The 19,358-nt window shown below is 35.8% G+C and overlaps 1 protein-coding gene across 8 annotated transcripts in view; it reads right to left on the bottom strand.

Annotated features, from left to right (window-relative positions):
* Positions 1 to 19,358, bottom strand: part of REV1 (REV1 DNA directed polymerase) — a 90,959-nt gene that overhangs the window by 41,141 nt on the left and 30,460 nt on the right. For 3 of the 8 annotated variants that reach the window (XR_008289266.1, XM_027072651.2, XM_027072652.2), the window contains exon 4: positions 3,231 to 3,399. Coding sequence is in view for 7 of the 8 variants with exons in the window: in XM_027072651.2 (XP_026928452.2) it covers positions 3,231 to 3,399 (169 nt within the window). In the remaining variant the exon portion in view is untranslated. Of the gene's footprint in view, positions 1 to 3,230; positions 3,400 to 6,413; positions 7,367 to 7,392; positions 12,879 to 12,900; positions 13,055 to 19,358 lie in introns of those variants that run through there. The other 5 variants (XM_053200467.1, XM_053200468.1, XM_053200469.1 and 2 more) reach the window with 5 other exon arrangements.

Raw genomic sequence — 19,358 nt, 5'->3', positions numbered from 1 at the left:
AGCTTCTCATTAACTATCTTACCCTTCAGATATCCACATTACATTGTCTGAAGAAAAGGATGAGGACAAAAATTTGAAAATCCCTAATTTATACTATATAAAAGTATAAGATTTGCAACGCAAAGGTTTCAGTAAAATAATCTCATACCTAAAACTTCTCCATTAAAGGACTCCCTTGCCTCTTAGAAGTCGTGGCCTTATATTCATGCCCACATTAACTCAGGTTTAATGGCACATACACAGACACCAGGGAATTCTAATCAAAGCAAAGCAATCACCTCAAACACTTAGAAGTGGTAGTTGCTGTTTAAACTGCTCAAACTAAAAACAGGAAAATTATAGAAAAGAGTATCATTTATCATCCGTTAAATAACTAAAATAATGTTTAAAATTTTAAGTACAATAAAATCTGATAAAAACACTACTGAGAAGAGATGAACAAGACTGGGATTAGAGTATGAAAGAAAGAGTACTGTAATTGCGCAAAAGGATTCCATGCTAGTACATGCAGACACTGGGCATTTATTTTATATATTAAGACATATGCCCAGACTGATCCATTTCCACAGGGCCAACTCATCTACATCAAACTTAATTAAACGGCAAAGAGCAGACCCAATTAGGAGTCAGAAAGATCTGAATTCGGAATCCTGCTGTTCTTGGATATATCTTATTAGCTCTGCCTTCTCATATATAAAATGAAGCAAACAGGCCATATGATAAGGATGTCCAAAGTAACTTCAGTTATTAAAAAACAGATGATTAAGCCTGACTTCAAACCAAAATAAAATCCACTCAGGTGAACTTTAAAACCTGTAACTGCCTTAAGTTGCTTTTTTGATTGTGTTCTCTCTAGTTATATTCAGGGCAAGAAGAAAGAGTAGGTATTTGAAAAAAAAACTCTAATGTAAACTCCCATTTTCTAAGCAAATCAAGTTTCACTCAGCAAGTGCCCTTTTCAACCCACTTTCCTACTATCTATGGATCTCCACCATTCCCTCCAAAGTCAAACTAATATCCTCAGATCAAAATTCTAGCCCTAGCACGATGATAGGATTGTCTGCACATGACAACACACAGTACAACTGTGGAATGATACAAACTTTTTTCATATTAAATATAATTTATTGTCAAATTGGTTTCCATACAACACCCAGTGCTCATCCCAACAGGTGCCCTCCTCAATGCCCATCACCCACTTTCCCCTCTCCACCAACCCCATCAACCCTCAGTTTGCTCTCAGTATTTAAGAGTCTCTTATGGTTTGCCCCCTTCCCTCTCTGTAACTTTTTTTGTTCCCCCATCCCCTCCCCCATGGTTTTCTGTTAAGTTTCTCAGGATCCACATATGAGTGAAAACATATGGTATCTGCCTTTCTCTGCCTGACTTATTTCACTTAGCATAACACTCTCCAGTTCCATCCATGTTGCTACAAAAGGCCATATTTCATTCTTTCTCATTGTCAAGTAGTATTCCAATGTATATATAAACCACATCTTCTTTATCCATTTGTCAGTTGATGGACACTTAGGCTCTTTCCATAATTTGGCTATTGTTGAAAGTGCTGCTATAAACATTGGGGTACATGTGCCCCAATGCATCAACACTCCTGTATTCCTTGGATAAATTCCTAGCAGTGCTATTGCTGGGTCATAGGGTTCTATTTTTAATTTTTTGAGGAACCTCCACACTGTTTTCCAGAATGGCTGCACCAGTTTGCATTCCCACCAGCAGTGCAAGAGAGTTCCCGTTTCTCCACATCCTCGCCAGCATCTATAGTCTCCTGATTTGTTCATTTTAGCCACTCTGACTGGCATGAGGTGGTGATACAAACTTCTTATACTGAAAACCACACAGCTCCTTTTTTAAGGAGACACATGGCTAAAAGCCACGTTCTTTGATCTGATGTAATGAAGGGTCAGGTCATGAGAAAACAGCAAAAGGCACTGGTGACATATTCCAAGGATAGGCTGTCAACCTAATCCCCCAAGGTTTAAAAAAATTTTAATCTCTAAGATACATATGGTTTTCTGGAAACCAAATGCACTTTCTAAAAATGCACTTTTGGGGCACTTGGGTGGCTCAGTTGGTTAAGCGTCTGATTCTTGGTTCAGCTCTGGCCATGATCTCACGGTTAGTGGGATCGAGCCCCGCATCAGGCTTCATGCTGACAGCAAACAGCCTGCTTTGGATTCTCTCTCTCCCCTCTCTCTGTCCCTTCCCTGCTCAAGTGCATGCTCTCTCTCTCTCAAAATAAATAAAATTTAAAAATGAGTGAATAAGCAAATAAATAAATAGATATATACTTTTGACATTTTGGAATTTATTTTTTAACAATTGCTGATGTTTACAGAATAAAAATAAAACAACAAAGGAACTTCTATATTTTGCCTCTAACAATGTGCCAGGCATTATGCTAGATAATTGCACAAATTATTTCTAGTTCTCACATAATCATATCATGTCAATATTAGCCTTCTTTTACAAATGAGGATTTTAATATTTTCACTTTTAATTTTCATTCATCTAACAATTACTCATATATATATATATATATATATATATATACCATTTCAAAATATAAATTCACTTAAGTTATGGCTCATTGCCAAGGTTCAGATGACATATTTAAACTTAGGAAATTAATACGAATGGCCGCTGATTTAGAACATCAATTCCAAATCAACAACAGAAGAACCATAATGTAACAACTAAAAGATATTAATACCTCAAACTGCTCTTCCTCTTTGTCCTGAGTACTTCAGGTCCACAATACCCTAGTCTTCTTCTTACCTCTTAGCATGTACTTTTAACACAGGATAGAATTTACTCATATACCAAGCATACTGTTTATTATGTTTTCTTCAATAGAACACATAAGCTCCAAGAGGTAGGGATGGGATCTTTGTTTGCTTCATCGATAATTCCCAAATACACAGAGCACCATCTAGCCCATGAGAGATGCACAAGCATTTGCTGAATGAATACCATGCTTAGCCAATCCCTTCCCATCACTGCTTCCTGCTGCTTACCTGAGTCATCTCCCCTAATTCCTCGTAGCTAAAGGTTGTTGCCAAGAACACTAACATACTAGGCTACCTAACTTATCAATGTGAGGTTAAAGAGTACACTGGTGTTAAGACATTATTTTTCACTCTTAAGAGGCAATGTGTGTTTATAATATAAAGTATTCCAATTTTAGAAACTTATTAATTAAAAATTAAACTTACCTTTCCACAATCCATTCTGGCCGAATTACTTTTTCTCCCTTTAATTCTTTAATTTTGGCATTTGGAAGATTTGTGGCAATAATGTGTGTTGTTTTGGATCTGGAATAATACACATGGTATTGACCTCCATGCAACATCATTAGCTTTCGCAATTCCTCAGCAGAAGGATCTGTAAAATTAGTATTAAAATATGTTAAAGAGTTTTTTATATAAGTACAGCCCTAGCTGAATAATCCCTTAAAAAGCCCAATTTGAGGAACATATCACTGATTTCTCCTGGGCTGTGTTGTCAGTAAACAAAATTGGGAGGTAAGTCACAAAGTGATAAGGCTATTTGGCTTTAGCACATCCTCTTCCCTGGCTACTGGAGACAGTCCACCAATAAAAAAGCACTTATTGCTAAGATGTACCCAGAGCAGATAGGGACCTCAAGTAATGAATCTACACTAATAACAGAGCAGATATTTTAAAACTTTTGATCACATTTTGCTACATGACCTTGATATTGGTTATCTTAGGTTTTAAAAAATTAACAAGTATAAAATCATTTATAGATCAGTTTACAGAGACTCCAATTAATCTTACACCTACCTCCTTCAGAATAGTACAATATTTGGTAAATTACTCATACTTACTATGAGCAGACTTACTATAGGGCTATTAAAAGACTTTACCCCTATGAAGCTTAATAACTTTTATTTATTTAAAGTTTATTTATCTTTTGAGAGAGAGAGAGAGAGAGAGAGAGAGAGAGCGTGCGCGAGCGAGCAGGGGAAGGGCAGAGAGAAGGAGAGAGAAAGAAGTCCAAGCAGGCTGGGCACATCAGCAGAACCTGAGGTGGGCTTGATCCCATGAACGATAAACTAAAATCAAGAGTCAGATGCTCAACCAACTGAGCCACCAGGAGCCCCAATAACCTTTTTTTATTTAATATAAAAAAAGTTAAAATAATATTATTCAGTTTCTTAATATGAACTTTTACCAAAACCAAAAAATAACCAATACAAAAAAAAAAAAAACAAAGAAACTTCATTTTTTTCCATTTTGTTTCAAATTAATGTTTCTTAAACTATAGAAAAATACCTTAAACAAGAATCAGGGTGACCTATGCTTTCCCATAAAAAGTCGAACTCACTAAAGTTATGTTATGACCAGTATTACTAGCATCACATTAAACTAATTATTTTCAATAGCTTGTTTCTTCCACCTATTATCCTAATGAAAGCTCTAATCATACCTTCCTCAAAACAGCTGTATGGGGGAGGGGGTGTGAAGAGTGGGGAAATGTCACTGGAGGCTTATGTATCTACTTGTTATTCAAGCAACAGATTTTCTTAAATTCATATGATACAGATCAAAGTATTTAAATAAATACAATACAGGTCAAAGTATTTAAATAAACACTTTTATTATGATAACTATGTAATTAGGGGAGTTTTAGTCTTTAGAAGAAGAAAAACACTAACAAAGGACATTTAGATATGACAGGTTTTGTCTAGTCTTGGTAAATTCTTATAGTGTAGAATTCCTATGATGCTACTGATTGCACATACTACTACTGTCCCACAGAAATATAATGTGAACCACAAATGCAAGCCACATACATAACTTAATATTTTGGATCTATTAGGTTAAAAATATTACTAAAATTAATTTTACTTTTAGTAAAAAGTCCTCTTTAAGAGGCTTACTAGAAAGTAAGCTTACTTACTAGTAAGTAAGCCTCTTTAAGAAGCTTACTAGAAAATTTTATCGTTTCAACACGTAATCAACATAAAAAAATATAATTTCATATTTTTTTTAGACTAAGTGTCTAGCACATATTTACATTTAAAACATATGTCAATTTAGACTAGCCACATTTCAAGTTCTTATTAACAAATGTGGCTAGGGGCTACCCAAATTTAACAGTGCACTAAAAAGAGAAATGAAACAACTTTTAAATAAAATTAATTCAAAATTCATAATGGAAGGTTTATAGGGCTTAAGGATCACAAAAAATAGAGCATCACAAAAACTTAATGTAAAACAGTGAAAATTAAACAGAAATCTGCAGTTTACTTACTTCATTTCCCTAAGATTAAAGAATTTGGTTGATATAAAATAATAATAAAAAGTACCAAATTAAAGGCTAGGTACAACGTAACCATATGGACAAATACCAAACCCAATAAAAAGCAAGGTAATGCAAAAAAGTACTTACAAGTTAATCTTGTAAATTAACTTGGTTAATCTAAACCAATTCTAACTGTATTAAATGATTTAAACAGAAAACAGGCTGACAGAACACATTACTTCTGTAAACAGATACTTGTGAAGTATGCCCCCTCTACTACTTGCTCTCTGAAATCAAACCACTGCAGAATTTTGAAACTGGAAAACATGGACCTACTGGATAAAGTTGAGGAGGTTCCCTGAAGTCCAATTTTGCAAACTCTTGCATATTTTTCAGTGTGAAGTGGACCATTAAAACCAATCTAGTTAAAAGGTAAGATCCCATGAACTCTGGTGTCAGAATGACCTGGGTTTAATCTTGGCTTTAATATTCTTTAGCTGCATGACTTTGGACAAGGACTTAACTCCTTTAAGCTTTCTCCTCTTTACAAATAAGTAAGTCTGGCACATAGAAAGCACTAGGTATAAAAACTGTTATTGTAAACTATAATGACAGCAGAACTCCTTTCAAGTAACGTATGACTTGAGGATCCTGCCCTAGACCCTACAAAAAATCATAGAAGACACATATATGCTGACACTCAGTAGCCCTAATATTTTAAACAAACAGAATTGACAATAATGCACTAAGGAAAGCAGCCAGGGACCGTTCCACCAGTCCAAAGAGCATGGCATGCATGGTGGCTGCCCTCATTTTCATTGCTTTTTGATATTTTTAAAACCGTATTTCTCTCTGGCTTTGTTTCTTCAGCAGAACATACTCCTACATTAAAAGTTCAAAAGAATATAAACAGCTCTGAAGATTTGCACAATAAATTCATTTTTGTGCTTGACACTCTTTAAATTCAGATGTGGGCTAATTAGAGAAAAATGTTTGGGAGACAGTATCCAACCCCATGAAATCTCTAGGACACTTATGTTTTGTGTAACCCCATTCCTGCAATCTACTACACCAGTTAGTTTTCTTCAGACTACTAATAACAATCTGAAATTACCCTATTTGTTTACCTGATTTCCCCGTGGAGCACAAGCTCCTTGAGGGCAGGAACCTTGTCTGTTTTATTCACTTTCACATGTCTGGCACAAAGCAGGTATCAGGTATTATTTTTTTACACATTTACTGAATAAATTGGCATCTCCCAAGCATCAAAGACTCCTGCCTGGAGTTTTTACCTCAATAGCAAAAATGGAGTGTAAGCAGTATTATCACTTCAATTCTCAAAATATTTATTCAGTAATTCAACAAATTAGGTCATAATAGCACAAGGTCCAAAGCAAGACTGAACGTGTTCAAATCCTAGCTCCATCACCTGCTAAGCTGTGTGAACCTCAAGCAAGTTACTTAACTTCCCAGGGCCTCACTTTTCTCAGATGTAAACTGGGAATAATAGTGCCACAGAAGGCTGTTGTGGAATTAAGAGCTAAAAATTATAAACTGCTAAGAAAAATGCCATGCACACAGTAAGAATTATGTGTCAGCTATTACAAGTATTATTACTGTTCCCATCTCTATCCCAAAAGCAGAAAGGAAAAAAACTCTTATGGCTGAGGCCACTCTCTACCTATAAATCACTAATTTTTTTCAATTTGTAATCCCACCTATAAATCCTTCTCTTGTTGCCCACCCTCCAGTACCTTTTCCTTCAAGAAAGACCTTGACGTACTGGCCAGAATAAGAAAAGAAAATGAAAAATCAAACCAAACCAAAGTATATTCAGAGAAATTTTATCCCCCAAATCTTTACAACTGATGTTACCCTCTTGAGAATTTCAGAACTAAAAGATCTTTTAGAGATCTAATAACCATTTCATTTTCCACATTGGTCTAAATAAACTTAATCAAGTTAAACCAACGGGACCAATTTAAACAATAAATAAAACTATCCCTCAACCCTCCCTATGCATCTTCATTGAACATTTTATTTTTAAATACATTGGAGTATTTAAAAATAACTTAATCACTAACAAACATCATCACCACAGATTACCAATGATATCTTGGGTGAAGATCCACTAATAAAAGAGCATGTCTCTGAGGCTCAGCAGCTCCCAAAAATGACTTTACCAAAGGAAGGGGGAAAAAAAAAAGCACTGGTTCTAACAAATGATTTAATTAATTACGTATTTATTTGAGTGCATGTGCAAGCAGGAAAGGGGCAGAGAGAGAGAGAGAGAGAGAGAAAGAAGGAATTGTAAACAAGTTCCGTGTTGTCAGCACAGATCCTATGTGGGGCTCGATCCCATGAACCATGAGATCATAATCTGAGCCCACATCAAGAGATGTACGCGCTACTGACTGATTCACACAGGAACCCAAAAATTTTTTTATAAAGGTACATATGCCAAACAAATTATTTCCCTGAAGATATACTGAATTTTTCAGCAAGCAAATTATTGTTCATCAATGCACCTGAAGTTTCTTATAAATAGCATCAACTTTAGGCAGGTTTATAGAAAAACAAAAGATAAGAGAGGGGCACCTGGGTGGCTCACTGGGTTAAGCGTCCGACTTTGGCTCAGGTCAGGTTCTCACAGTTGGTGAGTTTGAGCCCCCTGTCTGGCTCTGTGCTGACAGCTCAGAGCCTGGAGCCTGCTTCAGATTCTGTGTCTCCCTCACTCTGCCTCTCATAGAGAGCTCATGTGCTCTCTCTCTCTCAAAAATATATAAACATTAAAAAATTAAAAAAAAAAAAAAGATCAGAGAGATTAAGGTAACTTTCCAAAGTCACACACAGCTAATGGAATAGCTACAATTCAAGTCCAGGTTTCTGTCTCCAAAAACTCATAGTTAATCAGCCTTAACATGCTGCTACACTGGATAGAAAGGCCTGGTTTCCAGCTGCAGTGTGACACTTAAAAGTCATGACATATTGGGCAACTGACTCATCCCATTTAGCTTCAGTGTCCTCATTACAAAATGAGAGGCTAGACTAGTTGACATTTGATTCCTTACAAAGCTATTGTATAACTGTATGTACTAACCATTATCTCCAGCAAACAAGAAAGAAAGCAAAGGAGGGAGGAAGAGAGAATCCATGTGACAGCGCAGAGCCCCATGAGGGCCTTGATCTCACAAATTGTGAGATCATGACCTGAACTGAAACCAAGAGTCAGATGCTTAACTGAAAAAACCCAGGTGCCCCCCAATTTTTTAAAGAGCAAAACCCTATTTCAAACGAACCCTTACAAAAAAACAAAAAAAACAAAACCCAAATACCAAACAAATAAGAGTAATATAAGACTTTATTTTTAAAGTTCAATCTATATACTTACTTATACTTACTACTTTGTGCATTCCAGCATAGTATACTTACATACACTTACATATACTTACTATTTTGCATTCCAGCATAGTAGTGAGAAAATCCTGATTCACACACATTAGAACTATTAATATTTTCAACTATTTAAAAGAAGTTATATTCCAAGGTCTATGTAAAAAGTACATAACCTAACAACAAAAGGTACAAAACATTTCTAGTAAGTAGTATATTTGAATATTTGTTTTGTGTTTTTAGTGTACTTAAAAATACATACAATTTTAAGACTGTAAAACCTTTCAAGTGTTTTGGAACTGAAGTTAATAACCTATTTAAAACAACTAGCAGTTTTAATCAGGCATGCAACAGCACTTATTATATCTGGAGACAGGAACCTTATTTAATGAGTGATAGTATCCTCAGTACCCATATTTTCTTTTCTTCTTTTTTTTAATGTTTATTTTTGAAGGTGAGAGAGAGAAAGAAACAGAATGCAAGTGGAAGAGAGGCAGAGAGAAAGGAAAACAGTCCACACAGAGCCCAATGCAGGGCTCGAACCCACGAACTACAAGATCATGACCTCAGCTGAAGTCGGATGCTTAACCGACCTAGCCACCCATGTGCCCCCTCATTTCAAGCATCTCACTTAGAATTTAGTAAGGATTTCACAAATGCTTTTTTTTTTTTTTAACACAAGATACTCTATCAGATAAAAATTTCTGTGGGAACAGAGAGCTGACAAACATTTGACTGAGTTGAACCCAGAAAACTACATAGGATTTTACATTCAGATAAGCTGAGGAAAATTGGTGAGCAAAGCTGTTAAGGAATGGGGGAGAGCTGTGGCCATAGAGTTGAAAGCACACTTTTCAAAGAACTAGGAATAATCTAGTTTGAGAGCCACAGGATGAATTAGCTTAAAGACCACACTGAGAGGACATGGCAGGGTTTGAATTTATGCTCTGTGGAGTCTTCGAGAAAGAACTAGGACCACTGGATGGAAGCTATAGGAATGCATGCACATTTTAACTCACTAAAACAATCATACCTGCTCCAAAATGAACTGGCTTGCACCCCAAGACAGTATACCATCACTGGAGTCACTGCAAGAGGCTGAGTGGTGGCCTGTCTCTAACTCAGCAATACTGAAGACGTAATTCACACACAGAAAATGGTTAACTTGAAGACTTAAATTCCCTCCTAATCCCAAGATTCTGAGTCTGTGATCTAAAACAAGGGTCAGCAAACTAAGCCCTTGGGCCAAATCTGGCCCACCTGTTTTTGTAAATAAAGTTTTATGGAATACTACTCTCATTCATTTACATACTGTCTATGGCTGCTCTGAGGGCTATAATAGCAGAGCTGAACAGATGCAACAGAGAGTACATGGCCCACAAAGCTCTGGTCCTTCACAGAAAAAGTTTGCTAACCCTTGATCTAAAATACAGCCAAAGACTACTACTTTATGAAAACAAAGTACAGTATTTGTTCTAAATACTTCCATTATCCACTATTTCAGATACTACTCAGAGAGGATAGGGTAGGTTATGCTGCAGTAACATATGACCCCAAAATTGCAGTGACTTAAAACAAAGGTTTATTTTTCACCCATGAAACATTTCCATCCTCTGCCATCATGTCCATGGAGCTGTGGCTCCATGGTATCTTTATTGACATCCAGACCGATGGAGCAACCTCAATCTAGAACACTGCCAGTCATTGTGGCAAAAGAAAAAGAGGGTATAATGAAGCACGACCTGACTTTTAAAGCTTTATCCCTAAAATGGTATATACCATTTCACTTACATTTTGTGAACATGGCCAAATCTGACCTCAATAAGTAAGGAAGTAAAATCCTTCCCCAGGGAGGGGAAGCAGATTTTTGTGAACAAAAATACAATCCACCACAGAGTGTATTTGGAAATATTTATGTAAGTAATTTGTCTTCCCTACTTCTACAACCTATACCAGTAGATCTATACTGATGTTCAGCCTAAAAACAAACAAAAAAGCAAAACAAACAAACAAAAAAATTTAGCAAAAATTACTAAGCAAACAACTTAGTAACTTCATACTTCCTAAGATAAATATTAAAACTCAGAATTACTTAAAGATTACGCTCTACTATAAAACATGCCTAGAACAAAAAATCTGAAAATAGAATAAAATACATCATTCATACATAGTTCTATGCCCCAAAAAACCACTGTAATGTATTTGCTTCTATCATGTTTTTTCCTGTACTTTTCTGTTTGATTGTCCCCTACTTTTCATTTTACATTCTACCCTTTCACATTTACCAAAAATTTTCCTATATTATTATAAATTATCCATTGTTATCTTTTGAATTGTTATTTAATGTTTAATTTATTTTGAGAGAGAGCGCGTGCGATCGAGTGTGCGCACAGGGGGAGAGGCAGAGAGCCAGGAAAGAGAGAATCCCAAGCAGGCTCTACTATCAGTGCAGAGCACATGGGGCTTGATCTCACAAAACCGTGAGGTCATGACCTGAGACGAAATGAAGAGTCAACTGCTTAACCAACTGAACCACCCAGGTTCAGTTTTAGGTCACCTTATAGATGGTATAATTTATACCTAAGTTTCTATTCTTATACAGTGCTTTGCTTTCAAACAAAACAACATGATTAAGATTATTTTTAATATTAACTTATAATGGAAGGCCAGTTAGGCTTATGGCCTTAGAATATACTCTCAGAAGAATTACTGAGCCAAACGTTATAAGCATATTAAAGTCTCCTCATGTATTTCATAATGCCATTTTCCAAAGCCAGTATACCACCTTACACTCTTGCTCCATCAATGAAAGGGTTGGCTATTCTCATCCATCTGTTTATGTATTAGGTATATTCACATAATAATTTTTTGAAATTAAATAAATTTTGCACAAAATTTATCCTGCTTCCTTATACATTTCTCTAATAGTGAAGGTGAACATATTTACATGTTTGTGACTCAGGTCTATTTCCTGAAATAAATGGTTTCTGAAATCTGCCCTTTAATCTATTGGGATCTGAGTGTTTTATTTCTTATGATTTTGATGGATAAGCTTTTTTCCAGTCATTCAATTTGTTGCAACAAATTATACTGAATAATCCTACCCTCTCCCCCACTTATCTGTGGTTCTTTACAACTTAGAATATTTAAAGCAGTGCTTAAGTGCTAGGCTGTTCTAAGTGATTTATAAATATTAACGCAGTAATTTATAGTAAGTACATATATATATATACAAATGATATCTAATTTACATACCAAATTTATATACAGAGAATTTATTTCAGAGCAATTCTAAACCATGTATCTGCCTATTCTTACACCAGTTACGTCAAGTTTTAAATGCTTATAGCCTTCCATAATAGGTTTTGACGTGTCAGAGCTAGTTCTCTCCTCACTGTTCTTCATCATTGCCTTAAGGTACGCTATTGTGGGGGAAACAAAACATAAGTCAGATAATTTGCTGTAGCAGGTTGGCTAATAGCTAACAGTACTAATAACAAGGACAAAAGGGTTTGAAGAAGTATTGCTATTGCAACAAAAGGATTTCTGGCATTCTAAAAACCCAAACTATTCACCAGAACTTCTTATGTAAAATAATAATGGGTGTTCTTAATGACAATGAAGGCACTCTAGGATCCTAAAGTATCTTCTCAAAGTTTAAAATTATATTCCACAATACTCCTGTAATTTTACAGAACATTCTATAAGAATGTTTTGAATGCAACTGAAGTTCAGAACTAAAGACAACCCTAGTAAGAGACAATTACACACAGTAAAAGTAGAAGGCATCTATCACAGGACCACAACTTAGGCCTGACGTTCTGAAAGTGAAATCCCACCACAGCAAATAACCACTACAGAATGCAAAAAGAAACACATGAAGACCACTCTCATGTCTCTAGGCTCAGTTTAGAACAGTTTTGGTTATCTGGTTAAAATAAATTCTAAAAACAAACTTTAGGGACGGCTGGGTGGCTCAGTCCATTAAGCATCTGACTCTTGGTTTCGGCTCACACAGGCCATGATCTCACGGTTCATGGGTTTGAGCCTTGTGTCAGGCTCTGCACTACAGTGCAGAGCCTGCTTCGAATTCTCTCTCTCTACCCTCCCCTGCTCGTGTTCCCTCTCTCTCAAAATAAATAAATTTCAAAAAAAATTTATTATCTTGCACAAAAGCTTTCCTTGATACATCTCTAATGAGAAAATATTCATCATGCGCACCATTTCATTCTGTATATCCAAAGAGCTTGATTTAATGTTGGTTGTGCTACATACATGGTAGAAAGAAGTAAACCAAATGGCTGCTTACACCTCCTTTGGTCCTACAGTAGTAATATCCTTCATTATTTCATTATTTCATTTGAGTCTCACAATCCTATAAATTAGAAAAGATAATTTAGCACGGTTACTGATAAGGAAATAGAAAAAAATTAGGTGACTTGTCCATAATCACTTAGCTATTGTGCAGACCCTTTTTGTCTTCTGACTCCCAACTGTTACTCTTCCTCCAGTAGCTATGCTTACTCTCCTGACTCCTTTCCTACCTAACTACCTTAGAGTTACCACATTCAACTATAAGCCACATACACTTAACCAAACAAAAATTGAAGAAAAGATTCAAAAGCCTAGAGAGTCGTGAGTAACTATCAGGTGCAAACACCTATTAGACACTGGACAAAAATACAGTGGGTGGCATAAAATAATACAGTAAGTCTCTCCCATGTTAGAGGTTAAATTCCTATATCTCTGATTTATAAGATCAGAGTCTCACAGAAAATGAAAGAAAGATATGTATTTACAAAAAAATAATTTCTGGAAAGCATACGTTTCTTAATAAAAATTAGATTTTTCACCACTAAATGGGGCTCTTTTCCTAAGACATCACAAGGTTCAGAAAACACCAAAGTAAGGTTAAGGTCATTAAAGTTTTCAAACAAATCCTTATCACTTGAAATGTAAGCCTGTCATACTTGCATATTTCCTTGTTCATTTTGCAATGTATGCCAACATGTTTGCCTGCCCACCTATTTTTTCACAAATCTCAGCAGTGCCAAAGCTGTTGGACCTGGTCTTTTATCTACATATTGAAAAAAGTACAAAATAACCAGAACATCTCTTGCCATATTAACTGTCCTGATCCCACTCAACAGAGGATAGCAATTACAGTTCACAAGATTTGGTACTAGCTCACTCTGGGAGCTTTCACCAAAATAAGCATGCTCAGGGCCTATCTCCCAGAGATTACAATTCAGTAAAAGCCTACAATGTAGCCTATTTCTTAATTAAAAGCTATAAATTCAAGAAGACGGGAGTTGAATTAACATATGAATGAAAAGATTTTAACAGTATGATGTACAAATACAAAACCCTGTTATTCACTCATTTACTCAACTAATATTTATTAGCCGTCTTACAATGTACCAGGAACGGCTCTAGGCACTGGGCTATAGCAATGATCAATAAAAACTCATCTCTGTGCTCCACGGTAGTACTTCTATTTCACTGGGCAGACAGAAAACAAGTCAAATAAATGATACCAGTTCAGGTACAAATAAATTCTATAAAGAGAAATACAGCTGGACAAGGGGTCACGAAAGCAATTGAAGGGTAAGGTACACCTATCTTGGATAAGTGTGGTCAGGGAAAGTCTCAAAGGAGATGACATTTGATCAGAGATGTGAATGATGAAGACCTGGGGACATCAGATGGAATAGCAAATTTAAGGCCCTACAGTGCTACCTCTGTAGCCCTCATGTTTGTCTAGGGGCTACTACATAAAATGGGCTTTCTGACTCCAAAAAAACTTAAAACATAAAGACCTGACAATATAAGACTCAGGTATCAAAATAAATGTTTCTAGTAGTGCTGCTATGAAATTTAAATACTATGGACTGGCTTAGGAAAGGAGGCAAAATCTAATTTAATCTGAGTCTTAATGGATGAGTATAATTCCAGTTCACAGTAGTGAGGAAAGCAGCTTTTCACAAGAGGCAAAAGCACAAATGGAAGCGCAGAAACAAAAGTACAAAGAAAAAACCTAAAACATCAGAATAAGCCCAATGACCAAAATTAGAGAATATAAAGGTGAAAATGTACATTACAATCATGACAAGAATGCCTTTACCCTTCCTCATTTAGAAAATGCCTCTTTATCCAGACTGGGCTTAAAAAGTCAATCCCTTTATGAAGGATTCACTAACTCTCAAAGGCAGTAACTTCTCTTCTGTGTTGCCATCCACCTTCCTCTGTATCTCTCAGAGATTATTATCACCACAAAACCCACATTATTCATCAACCACCATCTCTGTTCAAACCTAGTTACTAACACACAAGCAGCATAGAAAATACATTTGTTCAATCAATTAAGGTGGAATAAAATGGGATGGAAGGTCCACAGACTAGAAAACTCAACAGAGTAAAGACGTCAATTCTCCTTAAACTGATCTACAGACTTAATGTAATTCCTATCACAATCACAACAAGGTATTTATTTTATAAATAAAGACAACCTTATTCTAAAATTTATATGGAAAGGCATAGGCCCTAAGAATAACTAAAACAATCTTAGCAAAGAAGAAAATGGAAGTATCATTCTACCTCATGTTAAGGCTTACAATACAGATAATCAAAAACCAGGTGGTACCAGTGAAGAGAGACATGCATCAATATAATAAAACAGAGAATCCAGAAACAGACCCAGATATGTCCAACTAATTTTTGATAAAAGTGTGAAAGTAATCTAATGGAGGAAAGATAATATTTCAACAAGCAGAACTAGAGCAATGGGATACCCATAGGCCACCAAAAAAATAAGTAAAAATTAACTCAAAATGAATCATGAACTTAAAACATAAAACTATGAAAATTTTTAGAAGAAAACAGGTGAAAATCTTTGGGATCTAGTATTAAGCAAAGACTTTTGAATTGAAAACACAATCCATAAACGTAAAGATCCATAAACTCAACCTTATGAAAATTAAAAACTTTGCTCTGCAAAAGACCATGTGAAAAGGATGAAAGACAAGCTACAGACTAAGAGAAATATCTGCAAGCCACACATGTGACAAAGGAGTAGTATCTGGAATATATAAAGAACTCTCAAAACTGAAGAGAATATAAAACAAATTAGAAAATGAACAAAGATGTGTACAGAGTTTCACTGTCAAGGACATACAGATGGCAAACAGACGCATCAAAAGATGTTCACCATCAGTCATCAGGCAAATACAAATTAAAAGCACAATGAGACACCACTACACATATTAGAATGTGTAAATTAATTTAAAAAACAAAAACAAAAAACCAAATTGTCTTTACAAAATGCTGGTGAGGATGCAGAGCAATTGCAACACAAATAAAAACCACAATGAGATAGCAGGACACACCTATTAAAATGCTTAAAAAACACTAAATGCTAACAAGAATGCAGAGAAATGGGTCACTCATAAATTGCTAGTGGGAATATAAAATAAAATAGCACAGCCACTGAGAAACCATTTGGCAATTTCTTTAAAAAACTAAACAGGCAACTACTGTATGTATGACTTAGCAACAGCTCTCTTATGTTCACACAAAATCTGTACACATATGTTCAGAGCCAAAACCAGAAAATAATCCAGATGTTAAATTATTTTTAATGTTTATTTTTGAGAAAGAGAAAGAGAGGAAGAGACAGACAGAGCCTGAGCAGGGGAGGGGCAGAGAGAGAGGGAGACACAGAATCTGAAGTAGCTCCCAGCCCCCGAGCTTTCAGCACAGAGCCCGACGCCTGGTTTAAACTCAAGAGCGGCGAGCTCATGACTTTAGCTGAAATGAGACACCTAACTGAATGAGCCACCCAGGCGCCCCAATAACCCAGATGTTCTTAAACAGGTAAATGTTTAACAAACGGTAGAACACCCATATAATGGAATACAACTCAACAATAAAAGGGAAAAAACTACTGATATATACAATGTATATGAATCACTAGAATATTATCTTAATTTTAAAAGCTAATACTAAAAGGTTGTATACAGTATGTTCTTTTATGTAACATTCTTGAAATGAAAAAAGTATAGAAATGGAGACTGGGTTAGTAGTTAAAAGGACTAAAACGAGGCTGAGAGCCTTTTGTCTAAAAAAGGGCAGCATGAAGAATCTTTGTTGTGTGGAAACATTCTCTATCTTGAATGTATCAATGGCAATTTCCTGGTTGATATTGTACTATGGTTTACAAGATATTACCATTGAGATAAACTGGGCAAATGGTTCATAGTATCTCTGTAGTACTTCTTATAATGGCATGTAAATTTACAATTACCTCAAAAAAATTTTTAATTAAAAAAACAAAAACAAAAACAGGATGGAAGGTGAAGAAGTTAACCTTGGCAGGGAAAGCATCCTTTTTTGGGAAAAAAAGAGAATGGGTTGACAGAAGCACAATAGCCAAAAGATGTAGAATCTTTTCTTTAATCTCAAATTCAACAGTAATTGGTTTGCAAAGGATGGGAGTCAACAGAGAGAAGTTCAGGTGGCACACCTGGGAGCTTCAAAGGAGTCAGGAAAACTTGGGAATGTTGGGTGCCTGCGTGGCTCAAGCGTCCGACTCTTGGTTTCAGCTCAGGTCATGATCTCATGGTTCATGAGTTTGAGCCTCATGTCGGGCTCCGCACGGGCAATGCAGAGCCTGCTTAAGAATTCTCTGCATCTCTCTCTCTCTTTCTCCCTCTCTCTGCCCCTCCCCTGCTTGCTCTCTATCTCTCTCAAATAAACATTAAAGAAAAAGAAAACCTAGAATGTTAGTCTATGGGGAGCATGATTAAGAATCAACAATACAGCATTTCCTACTTCTCTTACTGCAGCTAAAGCACTAATTGACTATACTGCTAATTCATTACACAGAGGCTGTTGATTCTTTTATCTACAGAGTATTCACTAAAAGTGAAAATATTTCTAAAAAAGTTGTATCATCACAACTTGCAAGTCCCTATGAAATTCAACATAATGGAATTTTACTTGTAGAATTATAATAATGTTATCCAAACAACAGTAAAAATTATTATCCCTATCCTAAAGAAAAGGATAGGGAAAAATAATGAAAAGGATAGGGATAAAACTGGGTCCAAATAAAACGAGTCCAAAGAGAAAATGTCTTATGGTCACACAAAAATTGGTAACAAAAATAGAATCAGAATTCCCGATTCTCAACCATGGGAGTGATTACTATAGCTTTTATTTTCTCCCTCACACAAAGGATCTCTTTCTTAATAATGAATAAGGGTACCCTTGTAAACTGGGGACTTCTGTAACTGGCTAATGTAACAAGCGATGTTTCTTCTTTTTTTAAAAAACATTTTTAATCTTTATAATGCATCTCAGGAAAGTCAGTGGAACCTGAATGTTCCAGGATACTTAAGCAGAAAAGTTGCATGTTGTGAACTTTCCCAGAGCTGCACCAGCATTCATTGTGAGGTAACATTCTTAGACTAAAGATGCCTGATAAAACTCAACCAGGAAAACGTTTTCAGTTAATTAAAACTTAATTTTAATTCAATAAATATTTCCTGAGTGGTTAATGCCCAGAGACACCAGGATACAACAGTAATGAAAATGTGAAAGTGTTTCTCTCGCTCTTATCCAGTAAACAGACAACTAAAGAAAGATCCAATAAATGCTAACAAGCCATAGCCCCAAAGAAGCAGAAGTCACCTATCCCAGTAAGAAGACAATAAGACAAGTTAGAGGAAGTGATTTATAAAGAGACCTTAAAGATAAGTAACACCCCGCTGAGAAGCAAAGAGAGAGACATATAACAGAATGACACAAATATTTATAGCCATTCACTTAAAAAAAAAAAAAATAAAGTGATCTTAAGAGAGGAATTCTCAAGAGATGAAAACTTTAGTAATAAAAGCTGACAGCCAACAGACAAGTGATAACTGACTTTACAGACCAGAGAAAGAGAAAAACCTAAGCTGGCTATGTGGAAGCACACAAGAGTCTGTTTGGTGCCAGTGAAAGCAAGAGAAACTCATGAAAAAGAGGCACTGGGTATCTCCAAAAGTGGTCATGTGGATAGGTTCTGAAACAAGAAGTTTATGGTTTATATTTTGTTTAAGAGACAAATTAGAATTCCAGATGTCCTCTCCCACCCAAAAAGAAAAAACTATCCTGTCCCTTCCAGGGAGCAGACTCAATAACAAAAGAATACAGGAGGGGAGAAGTGGATATAGGGGATGAAAAAAAAAGAACAAGATTAAATGAAATTCTGTTTTCTAAATTGTGAGAACTGTGGCCTCTTTCTTCTCCAAGCTAGGTTTATATACCCTTCTCTAAGCAAAATTCTGGGAAATCTAACACACACACCACACCCTCCTCCCCCATCGGTGCAAATCCACCGATGAAATGGCCCTACCAGATGCCACTATACTGAAGCTCACAGTGTACATGTCCCACACATGTGTGATGAGCTTCCAAAATCAGGTTGTTAAGAAAGAAGACTATTTTTAACCTCATTTGGCTTTTTCAAACTTGATAAAAATTAAAATAAAAAACACAATGGCAGGTATAGGTGGGATGAAAAGGAAATGTCCAAGACAATAAGCAGAGGATTTTATCATTTTTATATACAAGATAACTAAAAACAGAATTTAAAGCAAATCACACTCAATCTTAATGAAAGTACATGCCAAAACAGG

This window comes from Acinonyx jubatus, chromosome A3 (assembly GCF_027475565.1).
Source record: "Acinonyx jubatus isolate Ajub_Pintada_27869175 chromosome A3, VMU_Ajub_asm_v1.0, whole genome shotgun sequence".
NCBI classification, from domain to species: Eukaryota; Metazoa; Chordata; class Mammalia; order Carnivora; family Felidae; genus Acinonyx; species Acinonyx jubatus.
Note: the sequence above shows the minus strand (reverse complement) of the source record. Positions and strands in the feature narration are given on the sequence as shown.